This window comes from Leguminivora glycinivorella, chromosome Z (assembly GCF_023078275.1).
Source record: "Leguminivora glycinivorella isolate SPB_JAAS2020 chromosome Z, LegGlyc_1.1, whole genome shotgun sequence".
NCBI lineage: Eukaryota > Metazoa > Arthropoda > Insecta > Lepidoptera > Tortricidae > Leguminivora > Leguminivora glycinivorella.
The window spans coordinates 31,477,691-31,495,204 of NC_062998.1; the positions used below are offsets into that span (position 1 = coordinate 31,477,691).

Consider the following 17,514-nt stretch of genomic DNA (forward strand, 5'->3'; position numbering starts at 1 on the left):
GCGGATTCATATTATTTTAGAAAGAATTCCGATTCGGTGCGGAGGCCCCAAGCCACGTGTCGACGCCGAAACTTACTGTAGCGCTGCGATAGCGCCGCTGACCGCGGCAGTGTTGTCCGCGCGTCGGCGCCGCCGAGGTTACGTAGAAGTTGCCTCCTCGTTAACGATGGCCATCTCTGCGGTGCCGCCGAACAACGTTGTGGCCGCCGCATAGGCGTCGCGTGCGACGCTGTAAGTATGTCTGCTGCTGCCCCGACGCGAGCGCCGTGCCGTTAGTGATCAGTCGTCAATACGCAGGCTACCAGCGCGGCCACCTTCTGCCCCCGCCACAACGCCGCGAGCCTGCTGAAGCTGTCCACCAGTATCGCTGGCCGCCACGCTTATGCTGGCGCCTCGATGGTGATGCAGAGCGTTCGTCTGCCGTGACCACGCCGCGATCCTGCTGAAGCTGTCCACCAGTATCGCTGGCCGCCACGCTTATGCTGGCGCCTCGATGGTGACGATGCAGAGCGTTCGTCTGCCGTGACAACGCCGCGATCCTGCTGAAGCTGTCCACCAGTATCGCTGGCCGCCACGCTTATGCTGGCGCCTCGATGGTGACGATGCAGAGCGTTCGTCTGCCGTGACAACACCGCGATCCTGCTGAAGCTGTCCACCAGTATCGCTGGCCGCCACGCTTATGCTGGCGCCTCGATGGTGATGCAGAGCGTGCGTCTGCCTTGACAACGCCGCGAGCCTGCTGAAGCTGTCCACCAATATCGCTGGCCGCCACGCTTATGCTGGCGCCTCGATGGTGATGCAGAGCGTTCGTCTGCCGTGACAACGCCGCGATCCTGCTGACCTGCTGTAGCTGTCCACCAGTATCGCTGGCCGCCACGCTTATGCTGGCGCCTCGATGGTGATGCAGCGAGCTCATCTGCCGTGACAACGCCGCGATCCTGCTGAAGCTGTCCACCAGTATCGCTGGCCGCCACGCTTATGCTGGCGCCTCGATGGTGATGTAGAGCGTTCATATGCCGTGACAACGACGCGAGACGCGACCCTGCCGAAGCTGTCCACCAGTATTGCTGGCCGCCACGCTTATGCTGGCGCCTCAGTGGTGATGCGGAGCGTAATACTGTTAACCGCTGCACAGGCGTCGCAATCCTTCTGCTGCGTCTGCCGTGACAACGCCGCAAGCTACTTGAAGTTTTCCACCGGTGTCGTCGGCCGACACGCTCATGCTGGCGCCTTGATGTCGCCTCGATCGCACGAGGTAAGATTGTAGACGCGGCGACCTTCATCGCGCCCCCGAGCGCAATACTGCGGCTACCGCGAAGGCGTCGCTAATTTTCCTGCCGCGTTTGCCGTGACGACGCCGCGAACTCTGTTGATGCTGTTCACCGATGTAGCTGACTGCCACGCTTGCGCCGGTGCCTCCCGCGCTGACGGCGGCCACCTCGAGAAGGCCACCGAGCACGATACTGCGTGACGCGACAGGGCATCGAGACGCCTTTCGAGCTGACGACGGCCGTCTCAATCTCACCGCCGAACATAACAGCGTCTGCTGCAGTGACAAGCTGGTAAGATTGCTGATGTGGGCCCTTGGTGCTGCTAGCCGCCACGCTGATAACGCCCGTCGCGCCTAAGATGTCACGCTCACCGCGAACACTGTCTTCCCCTACAATGGTGCCACGACCACGACTATCCAGGCTCCGTCTGCTACGGTATCGTTGCAGACTCTGTTGCTGACCAGGCTGATACTACCCTCCAATGTGACGCCGGGCGCCGCTATCAGCTGACATCCCGTACACTATGGTATCCACTCTTCTCTTTCCAGTTCCCGTGAAGTACGACTGTATTTACACTCTATTTTGACCAAGGACTCCTCCGTCGCCGAAGTGAGAACAGATAAATTCTAAAGATGCTACGTCCTAACGTGGTTTGGACACCCATAGTTGAACGAGGTAAGACGTCAATAACCGGACGAGGAGCCGCACTGCTGCGAGGGTGTCCTGACGATGTTCGCGAGCTATCTAATCGGAGAGGCGCCTCGCGAGAAGACCCTGTGATTCCTGTACATCGCTCATTGTGTAGGTCAAAGACATCGTAAAGGTTTGCGGGGAAAAAAAAAAAAAATCCCTTTCAGAATGTCCAGATCTGAATTCGAGCCAGCGTCCTGCATCCTGAGCGTGCGTCTGTTTACCGGGCGGACACCAAAACCGATCGGCAATCTGGCCGCGGGGGTTCCAAGTACACGATGATTTCCCGGAGGCTTGTGGCGCCCCCTGTCCATTCGAGAGATTAACTTATTCGCCGAGCCTCTAATAAACAAATTGGGAAAAATAAACCTGCTTCGCCTTAGTGAACTTCAGATTCCAGCTCAAAGCGAAAGGGGCCAGGAACTCAGGAGTACTTCAGTAGTTATCATCTGGCTCGACTATACTCAATTGATATAGTGCTTGATTCGATCGTAGAACCTGATTTCATAAATTTCACAACTTTCGTGGTCTACAGAGGAAGGTTGCACCGCTGTAGTTTCCAGCATTACCTCGTACAGCTGCCGATAGCTGTAGGCCAATCGCCCCTGTTTTGCTTGCATCTGCAGCCCGATAAGACCTTCAATAATCGGAACATTGTACGAACTAAAGCTCTTCCGATGGAGAATAATCTTCAACAGGCGGTGGCGCTGGCGACTGAAGTGACATGCAGTCGGATTAAGGTTCGCATAGCACTATATGCTATGCACAGTTCAGTTGTATGTTATGTTATGCTGTACGATGGCAGGACTACATCTCTTCTGTTACGAGTAACTACGACAGTAACTGCTGACTCCAACAGACTGTCGTACGAGGTCAGTATGCACCCCTGGGAGCCAAGTAAGTGACCTTCGGTGACCTCGCCTTCTTCTGCTTCGCCCGTCATCGTACCTCTTCGTCTGCGAGAGCCCTGCATTACGCCGTACAACGGTACGTATTAAGCCTCCGCCACACATAAAGCGCATTCCGCTTCGCTAACGCTACGCTATCAGCGCGCTGAATGCGCGTGCATTCCGCTCGCGTCCCGCGCGCGTTGCGCTCGCTATCAGCGCTCGTTCGTTCCCGCTAGCGCCCACTGGGCGCAACGCCAGCGTTAGTGCGGTGCACCGCCATTATTGCGCTCCGCCTACGCTCTTAAAGCGCGCATGTGTGGCGGTGTTAAATTCACCCCTTGACCTGCTACCACGACGTGTTCAGCAACCACCAGCGATGCGACACGGACGTCTCCACCTCTCAGTCTACTCTGTCGACCTTCATTGCACGAAGTAGAAATCCGTCGCATCGGGTTTTGGATTAGGTAATGGATTACCCTAAGAGTCAATGACTGACTTAAAGAAATCGACTGATACCTCCGTTCAGTGTAGTAGCAATCGACAGCGCTCGTACTTTTCATCTTCTAGGCTAGTTTTACCGAGCGATCGGTATCCTCAAATGCCCTCACTAAAAAGAGTTCAGAGTTCAGGAGTCTCGCTTGCAACCGCGCTCGCTTGACGCGAAATAGTCTGATCGAAAATACCAGTATTGTAACAAATAGCCCTTGGGCGCGTGAGTGATGACCTTTTTCTGTGTTTGATATGGACGTAAGACGTTGGACTTTAAATAGTCATATCAAAGCTAATATTGATTTAGATAATTTTTACGAAGGGTTGACAAAAGCAGTATCAATTACGTTACCCTGCTACAGTACAGATAGTTACACTACTTTTACAGTTAATTTCCACACTTTGTGTCTGAAATTGGGTTTATAACCTGATAAAATAACGTGTCTGTTAATAATAATAGTGTATCTAAGGTTTTTGTATCTTGTTCAAGTCAGCCTCGCCTACATCTTTTTTTGGTTTTGATCTGCGATGTATAATAATGTCATTTCTCTAACTATTCGCTGACTAAAGCTAAACGTCATCACGAAAATCTCTTTATGCGTTTCTGGCACCGAGATATTCGCGGATCGAAGGCTATTTCGACTGATACATCTGTCAAATCGGTTCAACTGATTCACTTATTCTTCTATGCTATGCCAATAGGGCTACCAAAGGGTTGCGCGCCAGCTGACTCGCCACCAGGAGATAATAAACAGGTCTCTATAAAGACCTCGGATATACAAACGGCACAAATAATATAAAAATTTTACCTTCCAATAAAATTTGTATTATTTTGCCTGGTATATCCGAGGTCTGAGTGATGCCTTCCTGGTAGGCTTAATATACCGTCGGCACTTCTCCTCAACAATGAGGGTGGCTGGTGGCGAGTCGGGGCGCGGGGGGGCCTTGTGTTGCAGGTGGGGAAAAACGGGACTACCAACATCGCGGCGGTGAGACGCCGGAGCGACTTACAACGAACGATGGCGCCATCTATCGGTCCGATGCGACGTCTGCGACGTACTCTCTATAAAGACCTCGGATATACCAGGCAAAATAATACAAATTTTATTGGAAGGTAAAATTTTTATATTTTTGTATTTGACAGTTCAAAGCTTCAGTGGGCACGATTCGAACGAACACTTTGTACGACTTTCGACTGACTTTCATCAAACTCGATCTTTACCAATCGGTTAATGAAGAACTGGTTTTAAATAATACCAGAGAAGCGTTCATTTCGGCGCAACATTTGAAATTCAAAACGAAGCCGATTGGCTTACCGAGCGATCGAATTCTTTATACGATACTTAAGTCGCCCAAGTATGGCATACTGCACCTTTCTTCCGGGAAGTATCATCTGCAAACACACAGCACCTTTACTCAGCAACATATCGACACCGACCAGCTGTGGTACCGCCTGCATAGACGGGCGTACTCTCACATCCAAGACGAATTCTCGTTTGTAGTTGGAGCTACCGAGTGTGAAAACATAACTGGAGTAATGACGATTCGACACACGCCAGCCTACTCCACTTCGGAACATTCGCTGGGACGTGTGCATACGACTTTAGAACGACTACAGGTTATGGAAGGCTCTAGAATGGTCATACCTACTACTCATCTTAATTTCCGAACGGAGTCTGTTACAAATCTTGTTTTCAATATAACCCATTTACCGAGACACGGAAAAATCGAAGTAATAAGCGAAAGCTTAAAAATATTGAGAGACAACACCACTTATTTCACATTAAAGGAACTAAATTCAGATAGGGTTTACTACTCACACGATGATTCCGAAAGTAGACACGATTCTTTTCATTTTATGGCTCTTAGTCCTGAACCCGAAGATTTTCAGTATGTTGGGGTGTTTCACATCGATATAATACTAAAGAACGACAACAGCCCGGTGAGGGCGAACGATAAGGTGTTTCACATCGTACACGGCGGCGCCCGCCTCATCACGGCCAGGGACCTGAGCTACACCGACGCCGACCTGGACACGAAGCCGGCAGATATCATCTACACGATACAAAGATTCACTAAAGACCCGCCGAACGGAGGCATATACAGAGCCGATAATCCCGCCGAACAGATTGCTCAATTCTCCCAGGACGATATTAATAAGAACCTGGTACTATTCAAACATCAAGGTAAAGAGTACGGCAAGATGGCATTCTGGATATCAGATGGTTTATTCGACGTGAACGGAAATCTTGAGATTCAAGCGTCGCCGCCGTTTATTAGAATGTATCCCACAAACGGGTCAATAGTGGAAAACGGTAAAGCGGTTGTGATTACGACGAGGGATATGCAAGTGGACACGAACATGAACTGTTTGGAGGAAGACATTCGGTACGAGGTGACGCTGGAGCCGAAGCATGGCGCTATTGAGGTCGGGGAGGGGCAAGGAGCGGTGACGTTCTCACAGCTGGACGTGGCAGCCGGCCGCGTGGCCTACCGCCATCGCGAGCCCCGGACTCCTGCCGACCAGTTCAGGTGCATACATATTTGACTTACACTCTGATGTTTGGCTTAAATTATACATACATATTGCATACATTACATTTTCCTTGTGATTACAATTCAACAAACTTGATTAGTTAATAATAGTACATTACATCAGAGGCCGGGAAAATGAGGATTTCCGACCAAGTGGGTATATACTGCCGAGCGAGTGTGCGACGGATAGGGATACGAGGCCGGGAATCCGTTTTCACGCCGAGGCATGTATAGTGCTTTTCTCAAACATACAATGAAATAAAAAAAAAATGCTCTAAAGGACAATGTTTTATAAAAAAAAGTTACTTTGCAGGCCTAGGCCTAAAAAATAATATGAAATCCCTTTACAGTCCTCTCGAGTTGTTGCGCCCAAACAGCGATACTTCCCAGTCCATTTTAAGGAACGTAAAGACAATATTTAATTGCATGTTTGAGAAAATATCTTTAAATACTTAACATTTTTTTTCCTGTTCAAGGTTTAAAGTGAAGTGTCTGGAAGCTTGGGGTGAAGGGATATATCCAATCAAAATATTCCCATCAAGTTATTGGGAGCCGCTCAAAGTAACGACTAATCGTCCTCTAGTAGTCGAAGAATCTACGAGTGTCAACATCACCAAAGATGTGTTAGAGGTAATGTAAATATTCATAATTATATGAATATGACCATTAGGTCATACTCGGAAAATATTCTCTTACTAATATGATACACTTTTCAACAGGTCATGCATCCACAAATCGAGCCATCGAACATAATTTTCCAAGTTACGCAAGGCCCGTATCATGGGTGGTTAGAAATCACCGCCACCCCAGGCGTGGTCGAGGTTGAGACTTCAAACGAGGAACCAGCGCACACGACCGTGTTCGACCAGTCCATTATTAACGGCAACCGTCTCGTGTACACGCAGTCCGGCGTCAACCGCACCAGAGACAAGATCGTCATGGACGTCACCAATGGCATCGTTTGGCTGAGAAACGTTGAGTTGAACATAATAATAATACCAGAACATTTTTATGTAACCGTATCCAATTTGACAGTCGTCGAAGGAGAAGCCATCAGCATTAAACCAGAAATGTTCCGCACGATAACAGAGTACTATAGAGGAAAAGTGGTAGCCTACAAGGTACTAGAAAAACCTAAAAATGGAAAGATTTTGATGGGCGATCAGGAACTGAGTTTGCTGCCTGTTCTCAAACTCAATTCTGGAAATATTCAGGTACGCCTTACATTACATTTGATATCGATATATATTTCTTCTTCATGGCATTGCCTCGCGACGCTGCTTACTCTGTGAAGACTCGATTATTCGGCTCTGTTTTTGCAATTGAATAAATATTACAAAATTTGTTGAATTGAAAGGCAGTAGGGTGAAGTTCAATGCAAGTTCTTCTTTTTGTACATTCTTCAAATATAAAACTAATCAATAATATTATTTTTATTAGATTTATATTGACCGGGATATAGACCTTGGTGACCTTTTTGATTTTTGTCGAGCTCCCGATATTTCGACGCAGTTGCATGCACGTTGCATCACGGAAAACTGACGAAGGCGGGTGGATCTCAAAGTTGCGGAGACAGCGCGCGTGAAATATCAGGAGCTCGACAAAAATCAAAAAGGTAACCACGGTCTATATCCCGGTCAATATAAGTCTAATGAAAATAACCGTGAATCTTTCAAACTCTTATTTTTAGTATGTAAACGACGGCTCCGAGGAGTCATCGGACTCGTTCAAGCTGGTGGCAGCGACAGAGAACAACAAGGAGAGCGAGCCGTTCACGGTGCGCGTGAGTGTGGCGCCGGTGAACGACGAGACGCCCATCGTGGCCGCCAACACCGGCCTCTGCGTGTGGGAGGGCGGCACCTTCACCTTTACGAGGAACGAGCTGTGTAAGTTAAAATAAAAATAAATAAATATATTATACAACATTATTACACAGAATGACTCAGTCCCACGGTAAGCCCAAGAAGGCTTGTGTAAATGTGTAGTGGGTACTCAGACAACGATTTTATATAATATACAAATACTTATATAGATAGAAAACATCCATGACTCAGGAACAAATATCTGTGCTCATCACACAAATAAATGCCCTTACCGGAATTCGAACCAAGAAGTGAAGTTATTTTATTACATCAACTATGTATTTATCGCCCGTTCTACGCTTCATGTAATAGTAGAGCGGCGAGAGGGTCTCGGAAAAAGTTGATGTGACTGGAGAGTATACTGCTGACAAGTGGTATCGTTGTGATCGGTAGACTTTACTGAGTACGAAATAATGACTTGTCGCATTCTCAGACTGTGGGGGGTTAACTATGACGTCACAAAGATCGCGGTCCCGGGTTTCAATTTTTTGCCAATTTGTCTAGAACCCCTTATCCAATTTTGAAAAATGAGGTGTCGATTGAAAGCGTATAACATGCTGATTAAGATTTCTTATATGTGAAAAGTATAGTTTTGTTAGTTATTTTTTAATTAACAATAATGCAAAAAATACTTTTTTTTTACTCTCTTTTTTGATTTTTGTGACTCAAAAAGGCAATGAAAACGGCCACTTAGCTAAAAAATATGTTATATAAATCATTTAACTACATTATTAAGCTATCTGTTGCTTTTTAAATTTCTATGATCGGATAATAAATAAACAAACTACAATCACATACCTGTAGGCGGGGAGTACCGCTTTTTTTTTTTTTTTTAATTTAAACTGTTTATTTCTATAAATAATTACAAATAACATGTTTTTTCTTAACTACTAATCTTAACTAATAAAGATTTTTTGAGTTAAGGAGTCCTATCTTTTATGGCTAAGTAATTATACTAATGATTGCATGCATTTTTACATATTTATTTGAGGGTTAAGTATTCAATTAATTGGCTTCGGCTTGACACGCATAACATTTCTCATAAAAAAGGGAATTTTCAGCAAAAGAAACCAACGTGTATTCTTGATAAAATTACAAAAAAATTAAACACAATAAAATCAACAAATAAAAGAAAAAATTACTTAAAACTAAACTTAAACCCTAGTTTTTTTTCTCCCCTGACCCTCTGTATAGCTTTTAGGCCAGAGAACAACCCATATGTCACCTTTACCTCCCCTTTTAAACTCGTCTAGGGTATCAAATCTAGGAAACTAGTCAAATTGCATACCCACTTTTTTCCTTTGTAACCACCGCAGACTGGCGATTATTGATTTTAAGAAAATGATTGACATTGTATCTTAAATTACTTTAATTGTACTTTCAAATGATACCAATATTGATAGGTTACGATGAATAAGATTAGAGGTATATCTGCTTGAAACGAATTTTGCGCGAGGTGTAATTTGGTAGACGCCGAATGTATGGGAACGCGTGTCAAGCGGTACTCCCCGCCTACAGGTATGTGATTGTAGTTTGCTTATTTATTATCCGATCGTAGAAATTTAAAAAGCAACAGATAGCTTAATAATGTAGTTAAATGATTTATATAACATATTTTTTAGCTAAGTGGCCGTTTTCATTGCCTTTTTGAGTCACAAAAATCAAAAAAGAGATTAAAAAAAAAGTATTTTTTGCATTATTGTCAATTAAAAAATAACTAACAAAACTATACTTTTCACATATAAGAAATCTTAATCAGCATGTTATACGCTTTCAATCGACACCTCATTTTTCAAAATTGGATAAGGGGTTCTAGACAAATTGGCAAAAAATTGAAACCCGGGACCGCGATCTTTGTGACGTCATAGTTAACCCCCCCCACAGTCTGAGAATGCGACAAGTCATTATTTCGTACTCAGTAAAGTCTACCGATCACAACGATACCACTTGTCAGCAGTATACTCTCCAGTCACATCAACTTCAAAACTAGACGACTTTTTTCAATTCCGCCGCCTTACTATAAATCATGTGCTTAAGATTTTTTGACACTTTAATCACAGTTAAGGCCTACTCACGATCTTCAATGAGGAGACACACTGACATCTTATCCCGCCAGGCGGCGCCTGTGCAAGTGTCTAGGAATGTCACTGTCATTCATACGTGTGAGAGAGAGAGAGATAAAAATATCTTCTCGCTCTCACGTATGAAATTCTTCGTCTGTGCAAGGGACTAATAAGGTGGCGCCATCTGTCATACCTTTGAGTTTGCCTCCTCATTTTTCGTGTTCTGTCATTTTTTAGGTCTAACTGACCGTTGCCGACCGGTAGACTGACCGTCAGTGGACCCCTTTACTAAGTGGTCGTCGAGAAAACCAGTTTGTGAATGACTCGACCGAATCTCTTGAAAAAATCACATATAATTATGAATATCAACATAACAAGGCAATAACTTTAGTTTGCACGATATTAATAATAGATATTTCGAAATAAAAAACCATGGAATTGTATCATCAAGACTTTGTATCAAACTATTGGTAGTTGCTGGCTCCTTCAACAAGCCTATCCGATTTCCCAAGATCAAATTCGTCAAAGTTTATACACTATGCCGAGCTCAATCTAAAAACCGGACAGGCTATAGTAACCTAACCTAAACTCTACGTCTTTGTTTCTTTTTTACAGATGTGAACGACATTGATACACCACTAGAAAATGTTACAATAATCGTGGTTGATATAGTTTCTGGGCATATCGCTATGAAGGGGAATATCCACGAGCCCGTCACGCGCTTTACGCAAGCTGACATTGATAACGGGAATGTGGTGTTCGTCCACAAAAGTAAGTCATTCTTATATTGGTTGGTATATCTTCAGGTGAAAGTCATGAGCGTCTTATTAATATTTACGCAAAAAGTATCGAACCAATCTGTAAGGATGTATTCATTTCTTTCAGATGGCTCAAAAGGCAAAATGATCTTCAACGTTACGGATGGCCTACACGAACTGTCTAAAATTACATTTCTTATTACAACAAAATCTGTATCTTTGAAACTTATCAGAAAGCAGAATCTTCGGGTTTTCCCTCTAATGAGAGAACCATTAAATAACTATTTGCTGATGGCTAAGTGCTCAGATTATACCAGAACCATTGTCTATAAAATAGACAGGACACCGTCTCTGGGCAGACTGATTATGCTAAGCGAAGACAGCCACCACAAGTCTATCAAGCAGTTTACACAGGAAGACGTCAATAACACTCTCGTCTACTACGAACATACACATCCTTTTTCAGATTTGCACACGAACGACTCCTTTATATTTACGGTTGAAGCCGCACTGGCTAAACCGATAACGGATCAAGTTTTCAACATCGATATATCGGTATCCTCGGGAGGCTTAGCTAAATATGTTCATGTACCTCAGATTAAGGTGAACGAGGGTGATAAGGTTCCGATCAAAGTGAACGTTACGAACGTAGTAGTGTACCTGGAGAGCCAGGCCGGGCTGCGGCAGCCGCAGGTGGAGGCGCAGTGGTCGCAGCCGGCGCACGGCGCGCTGCAGCCGCCCGTGTCCTCGCTCACGCAGGCGCAGCTCGAGGCCGGCGCCGTGCTTTACCAACACGACGACTCCGACACTACACAGGACAAGATAGAAATGTCCCTCTTCCTTCTGCCTGACTATGTTCTCCTCTGTAACGTCACCATCTTTATTCATATTCTTCCAATCAACGACCAACCTTTTAGACTTTTGACTGAGACGCCGCAGATACAAGTAGTGCAGGGCGAGAATTATACTATCACTAAAAAAGATTTGATCACTGAGGACGCTGACACCGGTCCCTCTGGCATACTTTACGATATTATAAGCGGTCCCACCCAAGGAAGGATCGTCATGATGGACAAAAATTTGAGCATTGACGATGCTCAATCAATAAACAAATTCACTCAAGATGATATCAACAATGGACGCGTAATATATGAGCATTCTGGCATGCTTCAAACGGCCACCTTCTACTTTAGGGTATGGGACGGACAGTTTAAGCCTATGTATAAGATATTCACGATTGACGTGTTGCCTGTATCGCTGAACGCGTCCGCATTACACCCAGTATTGTTGCAACAAGGCTCTAATGTTGCTACGGTGACCGCCGAGCAAATATATATCGAAACGAATGCCAAAAAGTACAAGGTATGGTACAATATTACTCGACAACCTCTGCATGGCATGATATACGTGGGCAGGAATCCAGTCACTTACTTCTCCCATCGAGATTTGATGGACAAGGTGGTCATTTACATGCAGAACGATATGACAGCAGCCAGTGACAGTTTTGACCTCATCGCGTACATCCACAACAGTAATGCAACAAATCCTTTCACAATTAACGTCCTGGTTCAGCCTCTCATGGTTTTGAAAGATATTAAAGTTGACGGTGACAAGTCAAGAATAACTCTTAGTAATATGGACGCAACCGGTCTAGCTAAGTTGACCGGAAGTAATCCATTATATACCATTTTAAATAAACCTAGGCATGGTACTGTCAAGAACATAATAAGAAGTTCAGGAGGAAATACCAGTGCGAGGGAAAGAGAAGTTCCTTACTTCACGCACGAAGATATCAAAGCAGGGGTAATTTACTACGTGACCAAGAAGAGGTCTCACGAACTATTCGGCATGGAGGACAGTTTCCGATTCCTACTGGCGGCGACGATATTTCAGCCGGCTGCAGGCGAAATTAAAATTTATTTTGGAAGCAAATCGAAAAAGAACTTGCCAGGGCCTAATGATCCCGAGGGTCACGAGGGAGTACTCGTAAGTTATTATTTATTAGATAATAGGCATACTGAGTAACATGCAACCGAATCATTTTGACATCGTATTCCTGATCATATTTCAAGACTTTACTGTTTCAGAGTTTTAACTGTTTATTTCTTAGTACAATATGCTTGTTTGATGGCGTTGATGACATTATGGGGCATAATCTGACTATCTTTATTGGTAGAAATATAATATTTTGATTGATTGAGATGTGTCGAAAAGTATCAAGCACCACATTGGAAAAATTAGTTTTCATGAAAGTGTTAATTCTACTTTAGCTGATAGTTTTATGGAAAACATATACTTTTTAGGTACACATTAAAAAGATCATAAAAAATACAAATAAACCCAAAAAACAATTTTTGCCGAACTTTACTTGGTCAGTTTTTTCTTCTTTTTGCCCCAGATAAGTATGCGTGGTTAACATTTTTCGGGTTACTCGTGTTGCTTAATTCGTTAATTCGTGTTGTTTATATTGTAATTGCATGGAAAAACTGATAAATTAGCTGAAGAAATATTAGTTTGCACTGACGTAATTTGCAATACAATTTTGATAGTCTTACACAAGTGATAAAGATAAAGCTAAAAGATTCATTGAGTTAATAAAGGTGCTTATTCTACTTACAATTCTTACATTCTTATTATGGTACTAAACCAAAAATGTCATCTGGCCCCGTAGCCGAATGGCATTTCTACGACGACGCGTTTCGTGAGTGTTTGTGCATTTGGCTACGCACGCTGATCCCCATACTAGTGTGAACTGTATTACGGTTGTACTCTAGGTGGCCAACGGCGACTCAGCCTCGTACTACCTGACGATCCTGATGGCGCTGTCTGGCGTGGTGCTGGCCATGCTGGTGTTGCTGGCGCTGGTGCGGTGCCGGCGCTGCCTGGCAGGCGAGCGGCGCGCGCGCGCCAAGGCGCACGGCCAGAGCCAGGGCGCCGTGGCGCCCATCCCGCTGCCGCGCCCGCCCGACCATCTCATGCCGTCGCCGGCGCACCCCACGCCACCCATAAAACGGTACGTGTTAAAGTAGATGAATGCAGCTTCGAGGCAATGTGTGTTGTGACCAAGTCTGTATAATGCGTTTACGAGTAACCTTCCGACGCCTTAACGGTGGTTTGTACCAACAAACCGTCTGTCACCGATTTTGCGTTCGCAATTCCTTTTTGTATGGGACTTCCCATAGACTTCTGCTGAGTGACGTTGATGATGTTAACTGTGGTTGATGCAACTGGCCTTTATGTATAACAAGAGGTATGCTTTGTTTTAAGCAGTCTAAAATAAAACATGCGCGATTTGAATGTTGTACCGTATTAGTGTTTTTAATACACCGTGTCCAATAAGTCCGAATACTCACATTTTACCTCAGTTCTAAAGATATAGGGATCACAGGCCATCAAATTCTTATTTAAACTAAAGAGTATATTCCTCTTAATAAAATACAAGCACAAAGTACATGAAATTTCCGAAGTGTCTAAGAAAAACAAAGGGGTAAAGTGCCAACAAAATACTTGCTCGGCACGCAGGTGACGAGTTATTTTTTATAAGGAGAATCTGTATGTGATAAAACAGACGCCACGTGTCCAAAATAAACTATTATGGGTACCGAGGATAGATAACATTCCAGGCAACTAGAAAAATGTGCCTAGGTTCCAGAGCTCACCATCGGCCCAGGTGTGGGATGCAGTATGTAAGCGAGATAAACTACCTTCAGTACTTACAGATAAAAGCGTTAAAATCAACGTTTTTTTCTTTAAAACCAAGGTTTTGGAGAAAAAAATGCCTTAAAGTTAAAAAGGATGCTTGGGAATGAGTATCATGTGTCCCAACAAGACGCACCTCCAGCACATTCGGCAAATGGTATTCTAGCGTAGTTTCAGACTAATTTGGCAGTTTTTTATCCGAAACATGAGTGGCCACCCAGGCCTCCAGGTTTAGGCGTATTAGACTATTTTGTATGGTCATACATGCTTTGAAGACTAAACTTTTATAAAATCATAAACCTAGATCATTTCAAAAAGGTTATCGAGAGTATTTGGGATGAAATGTGAAGAAAACGGTGCGTGCCGCGTGTGATCCGTTTGAGGCTGGTAAACAAGTTAATGCTGGATTTATTCCAAAACATTTGTTGTGAATGTAGTAAATAAGAGTGCCATTCATAAAATATAATAATAATGTAGTAACTATTTGTTCATTTTGTTTTATTGGCTATTTGTGCTGTATTCAAACTTATTGGACACGGTGTATAAGCGCTCGGTTATTTTATATGACAGACGCTTGTGATCACAGAATGTATAAAAATGGCTATGCGCATTTTGCCTGCATTGATGCGATCTAAATGTAAAATTCAGTGTGCATCAGAATGACTGACCAAAGTGGCAGATCGATGTTGGAGTACCATCAGCATTTACTACCTATTTGCTACTATTTACTACCTATATTGACATATTTGCTACCTAAGTTAAAAAAAAGATTTTCCAAAAATAATGTGGGCAGTCATTCTGACGTCAGGATAACTGCCCAAACTGAGTATGTCGGGGTTGGACCCCCTAATTTGCAACAATGTATATACTATGATTTACTACCTATTTGCTACCTACACATATATTTTTTTCAGATTTTTTAGGTAAAAAATAACGATTTTATGAGCAAAGTATTATTTTTAGAGATTTCTTCCATAAAGTGGGCAGTTATTCTGACGTCAGGATGACTGCCCAAACTGAGTATGTCGAGGTTGGACCCCCCAATTTGCAACAATGAATGTACTATGATTTACTACCTATTTGCTACCTGCACATATATTTTTTTCGGATTTTTTAGGCCAAGATTAACGGTTTTATAAGCAAAATAGTTTTTTTGTAGAAATGTGTTTCATAAAGTGGGCAGTCATTCATACTTCAAGTTGGACCCCCTAATTTGCAACATTCTATGTCCTATGATTTACTACTACCCATTTGCCTACTTACATAATATATGTATGTTTTCAGATTTTTTTAAATATGAAAAATTTAATAAAATGAAATAAATATAGGCCCCAAGGCCCCATTTGCCTACCTACATAATATTATATGTATGTTTTCAGATTTTATTTATAAACAAATAAAATGAAAATGTATAGATATTATATGTAGGTAGCAAAGGTAGTAAATCATAGGACATAGAATGTTGCAAATTAGGGGGTCCAACTTGAAGTATGAACGACTGCCCACTTTATGAAACATATTTCTACAAAAAAACTAATTGCTTATAAAATCGTTATTCTTTGCCTAAAAAATCCGAAAAAAATATATGTGCAGGTAGCAAATAGGTAGTAAATCATAGTACATACATTGTTGCAAATTAGGGGGTCCAACCTCGACATACTCAGTTTGGGCAGTCATCCTGACGTCAGAATGACTGCCCACTTTATGGAAGAAATCTCTAAAAATAATACTTTGCTCATAAAATCGTTATTTTTTACCTAAAAAGTCTGGAAAAAATATATGTGTAGGTAGCAAATAGTTACTTAGTAAATCATAGTATATACATTGTTGCAAATTAGGGGGTCCAATCCCGACATACTCAGTTTGGGCAGTCATCCTGACGTCAGAATGACTGCCCACATTATTTTTGGAAAATCTTTTTTCTAACTTAGGTAGCAAATATGTCAATATAGGTAGTAAATAGTAGCAAATAGGTAGTAAATGCTGATGGTACTCCAACATCGATCTGCCACTTTGGTCAGTCATTCTGATGCACACTAAAATTCATATGTGTGAGTTCTGCTACCTGATATGGTGTATGGTGGCAACAAATAATTGATTATGATTATTTACAGGTACGTGTCATCGGAGCAGTCTGTGCACACGGGTGCTAGCACGCCGCTGCCTTCGGGCGGCAGCGTGGCATGCAAGGTGACGCCGCTAGCAGACGCGGCGTTGCCCGACCTCAACTCGAGGTACCCCTACGGCACCGAAGACCACACAGACGTAAGTAACTTGGTGTGACGTCACTACATGATTTGAATATTGTGCTGTCGTGTGGCAGTGTGACGTGCAAGCTGCACCGCAGCCCAACCTCTTAACTCGAGGTACCCTTATGGCACCGAAGACCACACAGACGTAAGTAACCTAGTGTGACGTCACTCTACATGATATATCATGCCATCGGGTGGAAGCGTGGCGTGCTAGGTGACACCGCTGCAAGATCTCAATGCGAGGTACCCCTACAGCACCGAAGACCACACAGACGTATAAATTTCACTACTTGATATATTGTACTGTCGTGTGGCAGTGTGGCGTGCAAGGTGACGCCGCTGCCCGACCTCAACGCACGGCACCCGAAGACCCCACAGGACGTAAGTGACGTGGTCTGAGGTCAGTTTACGCGATATGAAAGCGTCGGGCGGCTGCTTTCAATAACTCCAAGTCGAGTTTAATTTATGTTGCAAACACATACCCGTAATGTTAAAAAATATGAGGCAATAAACTCACTTCGTTTGTGTTTTAACAGCGACACACGTTTTGAACAAGTCTGCTTTTCACATTTGTATAGTAAATAACGATATCGTTTGGCAGGCGGAAGACTGGAGCAGCTACGAAGCCAGCGAGACCGCGTACCCGATCAGGGCGCCCGGGGCAGCCCCGGCGAACCCCATGCTGCGTCGCAACCAGTACTGGGTCTGACCCACGCACACCTTCACACTGCCCAGGCAACCTCGACCAGGTAATCCTACATTCGCCTCTTACAATATGTTCCACACATACGCTCTATTATGGCCCCAGAAACAAAATTGCCATTTAGATTTTTTCCGAAAAATAAAATATCACTATTTTACAATTAGAAATATGTAGATCAAAAATCAACAGAATCAGTTCAGACATGCGTCCCGTAAAGGAGAACATCCGGACATTTAAAAGCATTTTGGCCCAAGCTGATACGCAGATCTTCGTTAGGTATATGTGTCTATATAAATAGTGTA

General features: G+C 43.7%; 1 protein-coding gene across 1 annotated transcript in view; it reads left to right on the forward strand.

The window, feature by feature from the left end:
* LOC125240650 (chondroitin sulfate proteoglycan 4) overlaps positions 1-17,514 on the forward strand; it is a 36,328-nt gene that overhangs the window by 14,533 nt on the left and 4,281 nt on the right. Inside the window, exons 15-23 of the mRNA XM_048148649.1 lie at positions 4,485-5,872; positions 6,352-6,505; positions 6,595-7,089; positions 7,566-7,761; positions 10,416-10,571; positions 10,686-12,544; positions 13,333-13,571; positions 16,372-16,522; positions 17,111-17,258. Coding sequence (XP_048004606.1) covers positions 4,485-5,872; positions 6,352-6,505; positions 6,595-7,089; positions 7,566-7,761; positions 10,416-10,571; positions 10,686-12,544; positions 13,333-13,571; positions 16,372-16,522; positions 17,111-17,218 — 4,746 coding nt within the window. The 3' untranslated portion in view covers positions 17,219-17,258. The remainder of the gene's footprint in view (positions 1-4,484; positions 5,873-6,351; positions 6,506-6,594; positions 7,090-7,565; positions 7,762-10,415; positions 10,572-10,685; positions 12,545-13,332; positions 13,572-16,371; positions 16,523-17,110; positions 17,259-17,514) is intronic.